We start from the raw sequence: 12,093 nt of genomic DNA, 5'->3' as shown, positions 1-12,093 counted from the left end.
CCCCCCCCCCCCGCGCCGCCGCCTCCCCCTCCTCCGCCGCCGCCGCCGGTCGCCTGTCTCCGCGCTGGGCATGTCTCGGGAGCCGGAGCGGCCCGGGCCGCGGGGGCTCTGCGGCGCATGGACGGCGGCGGCGCCCGGAGAGCAGGGGGAGGAGAAGGCGCAAGCGGCGGAGGAGGCGGCGACCTGCGGCGAGAGGCACCGGCGGCGCGAGGGGACGGCCGGCCGCCGGCGAGGCTCCGGCCCCACTACTTTTCCGTAGCCTCCCGGCCTCAGCAGCACGGCCACCGCCGCCGCCGCCGCCGCCGCCGCCGCCACGGCCAAGGCCACGGCCGCCGCCCGCCTGGTCGCCGCTGAGCGCCGCGCACGCCCGCACTCACTCCCGCCACCCCACGCACACGCACAACCCCCTCCCGCCCTCCCCACGCCCCCCGCCCCAGGAGGGGGGAGAGAGGCAAAAAGTAAGAGAGGAAAAAAAATAGCAGGAAGATGGCGCCCACCAAGCCCAGCTTTCAGCAGGATCCTTCCAGGCGAGAACGGTAACACTTTTCTGTTTATTGAACCTGCCGCCGGGGCGGCTGCTGCTGCTGCCGCTGCCGCCGCCGCCGCCGCCGCCAAGGTGGCGGGGCCCGCTCCGCAGCCCGCCTCTTGGGCCGCGAGCCCGCGGGGACCTGGTCGGCGGGCTGGCGGCTCCGCGCTCGCTCGCGGTCCCCGCGCGCATTGTCCGCCCGCGGCGGCTGCGGCAGCGGCGGCGGCGCCAGGCTCTCCGAGCGGTCGCACCTCCTCGGCTCGGCGAATGAAGTGACTCGCTGACAGAAAAAAAAAGAAAAAAAAAAGAAAGAATGAAAAAGCAAAAAAGAAAAGAAAAAGAAAGAGAAACAAACAGAAAAGAAGGGGCTGCTGTGTGAGTGGGAGCAGCGGAGCGGGTGGGGGGGCCGGGGGATCCCCGGGGCCGCCGCAGGTCCCTTGGCAGCTGCTCTCTAGGAAGGAATGAGGCTGGGGAGGGGGAGGGAAGGCAGGCGAGAAGGGGGAGGAGGAGAGGAGAGGAGGAGGAGGCCGGGGGCGGGGAGCGCGGAGCTCGCGCCAGGCCCGGACGGTGTCGCCGAGGGACTGTCTCCGCGCGGAGCAGCTAGGCCGGGCCGGGCGGAGAGAGGCGCGCGGCCGCCGCCTCCCTGCCGCCCAGGCTGCGTCCCCAGCCTCGGCAACTTGTGGGTCTCCTGCTTTGCCCTCTGTTCTCCTCTCCTGCCCTCCTCTCCACTCCCTTGCCCCCCACAGAAAATAAGGAAAAGAAAGAAGAAAATCCTTCAATCCAAATCAGCAAGCCAACAGCGAGATCCAAAATGTGCCAACAGTTGGAGCATCTCTGTCCCGTTAGTTACTGTTTGGGGATCTGTGTTTAAAAAAGTTCCTGGTGAGAATTGCCTAGCCAGGCAAGGAGCTCAGCCGAGCATGTCTGTTTGAAGTTAGTTAAACCAAAGCCAAAGGGAAAGGGAGTTTGTATTCAAAATTTCCTTAACCGTCCTACGTGGATGGCATTGTTAGATTTCGGAGTAACTAAGCACCCCTCCGCCCCACGTGGTTTTCCCTCCTGCTGTCCACCCAGCCTACTTTGTTTGGAATCCTATTTGCTATTAATTGGCAGCGTTAATGACGTTAATTGCATATAGCATATTGGTTTGAGCAAAGTGAATATCTCTCTCTGTCTCCAAGGAGAAAATGCTCAGTAGGAAGTATGAAATGTTACCCATTGAATCGTGAGGAAAACAAATGCGGTTAGATATATGCACCCCCTGTGCCCCCCACTCCCGCCCCCAAGCAGCGATGTTTACTTTCCTCACAGGCTTAAGTGAACTTGAAAAGAAGATGAGGGCAGTCCGCAGTAGCAAGACTTAATTATTATTACGTGGGTAGTTTTATTTTTGGTACAACGTAGCATTTAACCTATAGTTTACATCAAGAGGCGGTAGGGAGATATTATTAAACAAGCTATTCCTTTAAAAAGCTTCAGTTGCACTGTTGCTTGTTTCCTCCATACAGTAGGGACCGCAGAATTGTCAGGATTAAGGAAATAATTTTAAGTTGGTACTTAAGTGACTCATTCTAAACTCTAGCTAATTTCTATATAAATCATGTACCTGAGAATAAATCATACACAGTCCAGTTTTTAAAGATGTTAAAAGTGAGTAGCATTAACTATCTGACAACTCAAAAGCTAAAACGAACATTTAGTCTTAGTGTTTTATGAGAATTCACGTATTAAGTACTTTACTCTTGTAGGTAGAAAAATTATGTCTCAGAGCATCGTGCAAGGCTTTTAATAATTACTTCTTATTTAACATGATGATGAATACTTTTTGAAATCAGAAGTTTGTAATTGATTTCCTCCGTTCTTTCCTTCCTCTTTGCCTCCTTCATCCCCAGTTCTGCTGGTAGTAAGTGTATTTACTGGGATGGCCCCAGTAATCTCTCTAGCAGAGGCCTATTTGTGTGCCATTTTGGGAATTTCTCTGAGATGGGAATCTTGAAGATAGAATTAATTTCTAGAGGAAACTTCATAGCCTGTGCATGAGCGCGTTCTTTATCACCTGTCTCCATTTGGCATTCGAAGAAGGTAAATCAAAGTGCGCGATTTGTTATTCTGCTCCACTTGAGAGCTGAACTAAATAACACTTGGTCTGAAATTCTGATTGAAGTTGTAGGAGGATATACTGTATTTAATTTAATGCCCTTTAATAGCATCTTCTTGTTCAGCTCGGAAGCTGTCATTTTAAAGGTTGGATCTGAGAAGGTTTAACCTGTAGGGAGAGGGAGTAGTACTAAGGAGGTAGGGGCAGAAGGAGCAATATAGAGGAAAGGAAGGAAGGACTTATAAAACTAAATGTTTTCAAACAGTAATAACCACAAACTTGGCCCGTTATCCAAACAGTTGTTTTATGCCCCAAGGGTTCACTTTGTTATTAGGGTTTTAAATGTTCTTAACACTTTAAGTGTAAACATTACACATGTTAGTTGATTTGGTTTTGTAATGAGAAATGGGAAGTCAGATGGTTGGTTCAGGAGGGGTGTTTTTCATAGTTACTTGCTTCAGCTAAGTAGTCATTTTACCTTTGTGTGCACTTTGTGCCTGAACTTACTGGTTAGTAGTATGATTTCTCTGTAACGGTTGAACACAAATATGTTTATAAGAGATGGCTTTCTGTGGACATGCTTCAAGTGATCTCGCTTTTCCTTAAAAAATGGTTTCCAAATCATTGATTTCATAAAGGCATTTACGGACACTATTCTTTACTGCTTTTCAAATATACCAGTAATCAAAAACTTGAAAAAATACATCTTTTGAATTGTCTTGTTGTTTATTTATGACATATCTGACCTGAGTTTAAGAATACAGTACAAAAGTCATTTCCTTCTAATAATGTTTACAGAGTAAATTTTGGAAAGAGAAGCTTTTTCTTGATAATGTCTTACGTTATTATTTAGTATTCCTTAAATTTCTCTGACTCATACACACAAAGTGTCTCTTTGGAGCCTGAAAGAACAAGTTGAAAACCTTGTGCATTTAAACAAAACAAAAAACAAAAAACAAAACAAAACTCCAATAGGCTGCAAATTATATAGCACTACCACAGAGTGTTTCCACTATGTGGATGTATAACCGAGAAAATTAGACAGAAGTGTCAGGCATGCGATATGCCCATGCTGGCTTTGCAAAGCATATTCCATTTGCACAGGGCTTTTGGTTTAAAAAGTAAAGGTGGTGGTGGAGACTTTTTTGGAGGTATTTCTTCCTACAGTGTAAGCTTAAACAGCGTGATAAATAATGATGTGCGTTGTCTAACACTTGCTTATATATAAATAGCTCCACAAGATTGCTTAAATGATAATCGAAAATATGAAATAGGATGGCCTTCATATCACAAGGCCAAGGGTCTACAAATGGATAAACTGAAATAATGAAATATTTCCAAGGCAACAGACTGTCAACAAGAACTGTAATGCATGGGCATATCATAGAACCACCAGAGAGGATATTAGATTGTATAGCTCTGGAGCCAGGAGTTATAATGACCTTCATTACGTAGGACCCTCCCACATTACAACATCCTTTCATATTTCCAATTTCTGATTTATAAATTGAGAGACACAAAGCTACTTCAAATCTGTAATATGCCAATTACTAGATTTGATTTGTTACAATGAGCAAACTCGAATCCAAGATTATTTGATGCTTTTGGTTTTAAAAAAAAAAAGTTACATGAGTTAATTTTTAGCACCTAGTGGTATTATGAGTAAAGTTTTAGTCCCTGTGTCTTTAAAATATTCTTAAAAATATGACTTATTTTTGACTAAAAGTTATGGGGAATTAATGTCTTGTTCAGCAATGAATTGGTAAGAATTATATTGCAATTTAAATATAATCTACACATTGTAACAGCTTGATATTTTTGGCAATATGAAGTTTGAGTTTTCCCCAGAATTCTTCTACACAATGGTTGCCCCTACCTACAATAGATCTATTTTATGGGAATGCCAGAATTTCCATGAACCCCTCAACTCTTCTGGCCTGGCCCACTGGCATGTTAAAATTACATCTGTTTGAAACTGGACCTGATGTCCAGGGTCCCCTGCTCTGTGGTGAGGTTTTCTATGATGGTGTATCTGTACTGTATATGCTTTTGTAAAGCAGAACTTTTGCGGGAGGATTTAGGCAGTTTAGCTTTTATTTAGTTATTTTTTAAGCTGTTGAGCTTTAAATTTTGTGGGGTATTTGCAGGGGATATGTCACAGAGATTTCTGAATCATTCCTGGTGATGTTTTTCTCTGTAAACTTCCTTAAGTGCTTTATTATTATTACTAATGACCCTTAGATAGTCTATTTTTCTTTTCCTATTTTTTCCTGCAATTCTAGTGATTCTCTTTCCTATGCAGAATGCCACTCACTAAATTTAAAGAAAATTAAGCACACGTGAGAGCATAACTAGCCCCTCCCCTGTTATGTTTACATGGCTACTTTTTCTATATTATAGCGTTTCATCTCTTGAATTAACTTTTAAAAAATTCTGCATTGCTGTTGGCTTAGAATCTAACTTCAAGTGCTTTATCAACATTTCTTAATTGCATACAATGGGTAAGGCTGAAACCTAGTGTAAGAGTTAGTATGTTGAAAATTTTAGTTCATTTGATTAAATATTAATTTTAAAATTTAAATGCTTCCAAAGTTGCTCATAATGGAATATGTGAAACTTTAAATATTTAAATCTATACTATGATTAGCTAAGAACTTCCTGAATTTATGGGAAAATTCAGTTATGTTTGCTTTGCATTTAATGTTAGTATTTTCACAGTAAACAGTGCCTGTTTTTTTTGTTTGTTTGTTTGTTTGTTTTTATTTCTTCATTGGGCAGTGTAATAAACCAACTGTAACTGAATGATATTTTTTACTGCGCTGGGCCCCATTAGTGTGAATAGGATGTTTGCACTAGTAAGTTTGATAGAACTGTACATAGAATAATTTGTAGTAATATTAATAATAGTACAGTGCATAAGCAGGACATGGCTTAGTAAGAGGAAGGTGACTGCTACTATATCTGAAATTACTAGGGCAGTGACAAGATTAAACAACACTTGAAGTTGTCTGTATACATGTCTAAAGTGTAATGTTTTGGTGAATTAATTGGAATACTTGTGATCTCGTGTACAAAATCGTGAGAGGCAAGATGAAAATCGCACATTACTGTTGTCCAAACTGCTCATGGGCCCCGACTATAATTATTGATAGGTTTTTTCATTCAGCTTTATTTATCCAACCTCTGCAATGGACCATCATGACTTGTGTGGGGGATGGTGGTGAATAATACACCCTGTAAGAGCAGTTGCTCTAGTTATAGACTTGTCTTTATATTGGATATATGAAATATTATCAAGGGCCAGAAAACACCCTTTTCTGGAAGAGTAGGAAGTACAGAATTCATAGACCTATAAATAAGACTCCTTATCTACTTTGACTTCTGTTAGCTTAGTGTTCTGCGGGGACAGGTATTCAGCCTGTAAAATATTGTAAGTAATGACTATAAAATGATTAGAGATTCTTGGGAGAAAGAAAGAAAAGATGCTATATAATGTAAATGAAATGATAGCAAAAAATTTTAAAGATCTTTGATGGGATTTTAAAATGAAAATAGATCACATATGATCATAATAAAGATTTATTGGACATTACATGTTTCAGGCCCTGTGTTAAATACTTTGTAGTAATTTTCTCATTGGTTTCTCCACTGCCCTACAAGGGAAGTGCTAATATCCCCATTTATGGATGAGAAAACAGAGGCTTACTGTTCCCAAAGAAGGTGGTAGAGTTAGAGATTGAAATCAGGTTTGTCTCTAGAAATGTACCTTAACTGCAGGGTGGAGGGGCCTACATTTTCGGATTTTCTAGAGTCGGGGATTTCTGAGCCGATGCCAGAAAGTTCCTATGGCAGAAAGACTGTGTGGGCTGTGAGTAGTGAACTAGGTCTCTGCTTCTTAGTCCTTCCTCAGATGTTTGGAGAAGTTCAGAAATACCGTGTTTATAAAGTTAGAGGAAGAATCAAGAAATTATTCTCACTCTACCTTTTAACATTCTGGTAGTTTTGTGGGCAAGCTCCACAGCTGTCTGTACTTTGGGGCAGACTTTTTACTGAATGGTTTCAGAAGAATCAGTTTGCCATGTACGTAGGCCTCTTTGGTCTTAGACTGTGAAGTATTCAGTGACCTCTTCCGCCCGTGTTATTCTTGCCTCAGAGTGTGCCACAGTTTAATCTAAAGATTACAGTTGAGATGTTTTTATTTTGGGATAGTTTTGCCACTGAATGGGTAGAAACAACCTCATAGGCTTTCTGAATAACACACTCTAGTTCCTGTATTTCTGGATGTTGTCTTCTGAGATATATAAGGACTCTTGTAGATCTCAAAAGTTGGCCTCTTGCCAAATTATCTGGCATTATAATAATGACAGCAAGCATTTATATAGCACTGTGTACCAGGTACTGTTCTAAGGGCTTTACGTATATTAATTAACTCATTTAATTAAAAACATGTTAAAAATGGACCACAATAAATACACAAGTGATAAGTTATCGTTACTGAGTTCCCCCCACCCTCCTCCCAGAAGCTCACACACTTGCCGCATCTTCAAGAAGGGAAAGTCTTGGTAACATTTTAATTCCTCTAATGCCAGGGATCACAGAGGTTGGTCTGGTGTGTAACAGTTCTTTGACAAAAGCTATACTTCAGGAAACTTTGTAGCATCTGACTCTATCACTGCTCATTGTAGAATGTATGCTAGATTTGAGGTAATAGACAAGCATGCCACATTTATCTTCCCGTTTTTAGATCTAATACTGTCAACCAAATAGCTTCCTTAAAAAAAAAAATGTATAGTAGGAATTTCAGGGCTTGAAAGGACTAGATAAGCAGCGCTTGAGTATTTGTGGTTGAAAGCTGAGTATTTTGTTTGTGTAACAATTAAATATTCACTTTTACATTCAGAAAATTTCTTGTTTACATAAAGAATAGGTTGCCTTGTGAAATGTTGGAAAGGGCTCATTTAGAGAGATGTTTTGCTAAAATATGGAAGATAAAAAGCAACAGTCAATAGGAAGTATAAGTGAAAAATAGGCTACAAAATTTCAAACAGCATTCAGATCATCTTAAAAGAAATTGTATCTGATTACAGTATTTTATTATCATCGGTATGCTAATGCAGAATTAAACAGCTCTGACTTGGGTACCGAGGTTATATATAACATTAAAACTTAAATATTTATCACATATTTTGGAAAGTAGTGCCACATAGCATTTTAAGACCACTTTATGGAATCACAGGTCATTTCAGTAATATCTGATTACTTCTGATAGACTGGGGCTTTCTTCATTTGTAAGATTTATTTTAAAAATTTTATTATAAAGAAAAGTGTAATAGTGGGTTAAGGGTCATCTTTAGTGAATATAGCTGAAATCAGTTATCCTCCCCCCCCCCCACAACCATGAATTCCTTTCTGCTATTGTAACACTGCAGGAAAGGGTACTAGTTCTAAACTTCATTCAGAAGCACTTTACTCATAAAGACTGCAGTATTTTGGTAGGTGCAAGTGGAATGATTGAAACTGTTTGCAGAACCTCTCTCTCTGGTCCTAGAAAAAGGAGATATCAATGAATAAGGATATTTTAGTAGCTAATATGTATTACACTGATGGAGGGAGCATTTTTCCCTACAAAAATAATTCATTCCTCAAAATCTATTTCTTAAAAACATATCCATTCTATTCGTATATATGAATGGGATGATTTTTATTTATTGTAGGAGATTTCTTTATGTTGTATACATGATTTATATATAAGCCGAACATATATTTATATATAGTCTTTACAGTGTAACATATATAAAATATAAACCAGATATACCATGTTTGTATAGATCTACCTGAAATGAGAAAATGTTACAAAGGTATCTTGAACATATTATAAATGTCTTACTTTAGATCAAGTTAAATTTAAATTTATGCAGTGGATTGGTGACTTTTTTGTTTTCCTAATGGTTTAAGGAAAAGTAGGCTCATCATTTTTTTTGCACATTTTTATTGTTCTGTGTAAATGTAATTTGTTAATCCTGTGAAATTTGTCATAGATAAATTTGCTTGGATTATCTTGTCACCACCGTATCTGCATTCTTTTGTTCATTGCTTATTCATAATTTAACAGTCTGGCAGTGAGCCTTTTTGGGATGCTCACAAAAGATATATGACCTCTACCAGCTGCTACTATAACCTGCAGAATGCACAGCAAGACATTAGAAACGTGAGGATTCCTCTACTGATTAAAGTGCTCTTCATTTAAACAGTCTGTTCATAAGAATCTCAGGAATCTCTTGCTACCAGCAGTTTTGATTTTTTTTCTTCCTAACAAAATTAGTTCTAACAATTGAATCTTCATTTGGTATGAATATTTCAGATTATCCAAAAGAAGTTAATTCCTTGAATGCTGTTTCTTCTTTATAACTAACTACTTAAATGTTTTACATTTGGGGGTATTAAAGTTATTCAGAAATGGTTTTATTGGACAAGAAAAAATGGAGAGTGGAGTAAATATCTCACATCCTAATCTTAGAAGAAATGGTTGGATTAATCCTACTTGAATCCAAGCACTTTACAGTTCATACTGTAAACATCCCATGTTATGTAGTATGGAGCAGACATTAAAAATAGAATGTAACTTGACGTGTAACCACATCTTTACGTTTTCATTATTCTGAATTAGTTTAACATATGAATTTATTCTCATCAACCCCACCCCCACCCCACCACCTCTCTCAAGAAATCAGCAGATCAGTTTATGAGTAATGGCTAGGTTTGCCTCTCTTCTGTGCAGGCATATGATTACAGTTCAAAATAATTCATTGCTAATCCATGCAGTATTGGTTCATCTCCATCACTCTGTTCTGTGATTAGAGCCTCAGGCCTGCTGCCTTGCTTTCTGCCCCGATTTTCTTTAACTGCAACCCTTGTTTTAATATAGTTCTGTAGTCACCACTCTCCTGCTCTCCCCTCTCCATTCCTCATATATATCGATTGCAGTAGATTAATATTTATTTGAAGCTATTTTTCAGGCTTTGTGAAAAATGTATTCATTTCTTACTGTGAATCTTCACCTAAAGGGAAAATGGAGAGGGAAGATGTAGGACTCAGGTATGCAACTCTTCTTATAGAGTAAAGCTATTGCTTTTACCAATCTTCATTCTCTGCTTTGGTCAATGTTTGTTCTTTATACAATCAGGAAGTTGAGTTTCCTTGAGAAAAATTTTAGGCAGATTAAGCTACAATGTTGACAGTTTATCTCTAGTTTGTAACAGTTCTAAAATGGCTTTCTGTATTTTGGAAGTACATACTGCAGTCACCACAATATACATTGATCAGCTTGCATTTTCAGGCAGGGACACAAAGCTATCATTTTCCTTAACATCAAAATTTGCCAATTTTACCAGAAGGTCATCTAACAGATTTTTAAAAGACTTTGTTTCAGATCTTAGTAGTCCTGTGTTCCTTTTAATAATTACTTTCGTCTCATTGTAGCTGTGTGTTTGAAAGTGTAGGTCAATGAGGATGATTGCATTCAGAATTTCATGATCTGTGTAGTGGAACAAATTGAAAGCAAAGCCTGTATCAATCACTGTGAAGGGAGGGTTAATTGTTACCGCTTCTCAAGCCTCTGGACAGATAAACCAGTAATGAAATACTTATTGCTCTGATATGTGAATGCTAAAGGATGAAACAATGGAAACAGAAGCAGTCTTCAGAGATAACCAAAAAGGCAAAGAAAAAAGAATAAACTGGATGAAAGTATAGAACTCTGTATTGCATTAACTCTCTTAAAAGTAATATTGTTTTTAGCCTCCTACCCATCTTTTTTTCTGGCAGGTTAGGGCAGTATCATATATCAGGTTGCTAAAGCCAAATAAGAATATAAATGGAAAACTCTCTTTGTGTAAAAAAAGAAAAAAAAAAGGAAGTGTAGTTCTATGCTTTATATGAATTGCGTATATTTTATAAAAATAATGTTTGAATTACTATTTAAGGTTTTCTGTTTGTAAAAATTAGTGATGCTACATATGTTACATTTGTTAAATATTATACATGTATAAATGGGTTAAATTCTTATACATGTATAAATGGCTTAAATTAAAGGATTGTTTTATCTTTGAAGAGATTTTGGAATTATCGGTCATTATAGACCAAAGCATAGAGGAAGTTGTGAAATACATAAAGAAATAATAAAATAAGAATTAGTGTTGCCAAGAAATCATGAGATAAGAGTAAACACATTTAACCATTTCTTCCATATAAACTTAACATTTAAACATCTGTTGGTTACTTATATGTTGAAATATATGCAAAATATTTAGCCAAATTGAAGTCTTAGGCCCATGACAATCATCTCAACACAGTGGGTAGTTCTGAAAATTAATGAGAATGATAATACTGTAAAGACTGTTCCAGAGTTTGCCCAAATTCATTATCTAAGACTCTTGTTAAGAACATCTCAAAGAATTTTAACCAGGAAAATATATTAATGGTTCAAAAGCATTTTCAAAACCCTGAATTATAAAAGTATAATGGAATTATATATGCAAGAGTTATAGTTAGCAACAGAGATAGCAGAAGGTATTATGAAGGCATATTTTTCCATAACCTGTACTGCTCTTGCACATGGTTTCATCCAAGGGTTTAATCTCATACATTATTTTTTTGTTTTTAGGACAAGGAATTGGGATCATTTAAAAAATAAAATGGGGGAATTCCCTGGTGGTCCAATGGTTGGGACTCTGCAGTTTCTCTGCCGAGGGCCCGGGTTCCATCCCTGGTCAGGGAACTACGATCTCACAAGCCACGTGGATGGCCAAAATAAAAAAATAAAATGTTTTTTTCCTCCATTAATGTAGGGAAGCCTATATCATAAAAAGTTAAATATATCTTTTAGCAGTCACTTCATATTTGATACAAACAACTACTAACAAGATAGAACATTCTTAGCAAAAAGAAAGAACTGTCTTACACCTTTGTATTTATCTTCAGAAGGTTAAGAACTTCCCAAGGCCCGTTTCTGCATAGTATTGATGTGGCTGTAGAGCAACTTAAACAAATGATTTGGGGCATAGCACTTTATATGACAGTAGCACCATCCCCTAGTTAATGTGGTTTTGTATATTGTAAAAGATAACTGTAATAAGAATGCTATAACATCCCTGGATCAGGATATTTAAACTGCTATTCAAATATGCTAGGACGTAAGTCAGTAGAGAGCCCTAAAAGTCAAGCTGTGCAAAGGGCTGTCAGTTTCTGTGTACAATAAAGGGCAGGCAAAAAGCAGGAAGAGTTCCATTACTCAACAATAAATGTGTTCTTAAGCTTAAGACAGGAGCCCATGGATATATCGAGATTGTCATGGCAATACATTATGAATTACCGTTGGCTACTTGCTTGTTGGGTTCCAGTAGAACAGCAGGTCATGGCATAAGTCCTGGTCACCAGTGTCAATCTTTCATTATCTTTGTAGGAAGTTGTA

The 12,093-nt window shown here is 38.9% G+C and overlaps 1 protein-coding gene across 15 annotated transcripts in view; it reads left to right on the top strand.

Annotated features, from left to right (window-relative positions):
* Positions 1 to 408: 408 nt before the first annotated feature.
* The window catches only part of NPAS3 (neuronal PAS domain protein 3), an 863,203-nt gene continuing 851,518 nt past the window's right edge, over positions 409 to 12,093 (top strand). For 8 of the 15 annotated variants that reach the window (XM_079914479.1, XM_079914477.1, XM_079914478.1 and 5 more), the window contains exon 1: positions 475 to 536. In XM_079914479.1, coding sequence (XP_079770605.1) covers positions 487 to 536 — 50 coding nt within the window. In that variant the 5' untranslated portion in view covers positions 475 to 486. Of the gene's footprint in view, positions 537 to 564; positions 902 to 12,093 lie in introns of those variants that run through there. The other 7 variants (XM_079914468.1, XM_079914469.1, XM_079914467.1 and 4 more) reach the window with 3 other exon arrangements.

Source organism: Stenella coeruleoalba (assembly GCF_951394435.1).
Source record: "Stenella coeruleoalba genome assembly, chromosome: 2".
Classification (NCBI taxonomy): domain Eukaryota; kingdom Metazoa; phylum Chordata; class Mammalia; order Artiodactyla; family Delphinidae; genus Stenella; species Stenella coeruleoalba.
The sequence above is the reverse complement of the archived record's forward strand: the minus strand, read 5'-3'. Positions and strand labels throughout refer to the sequence as shown.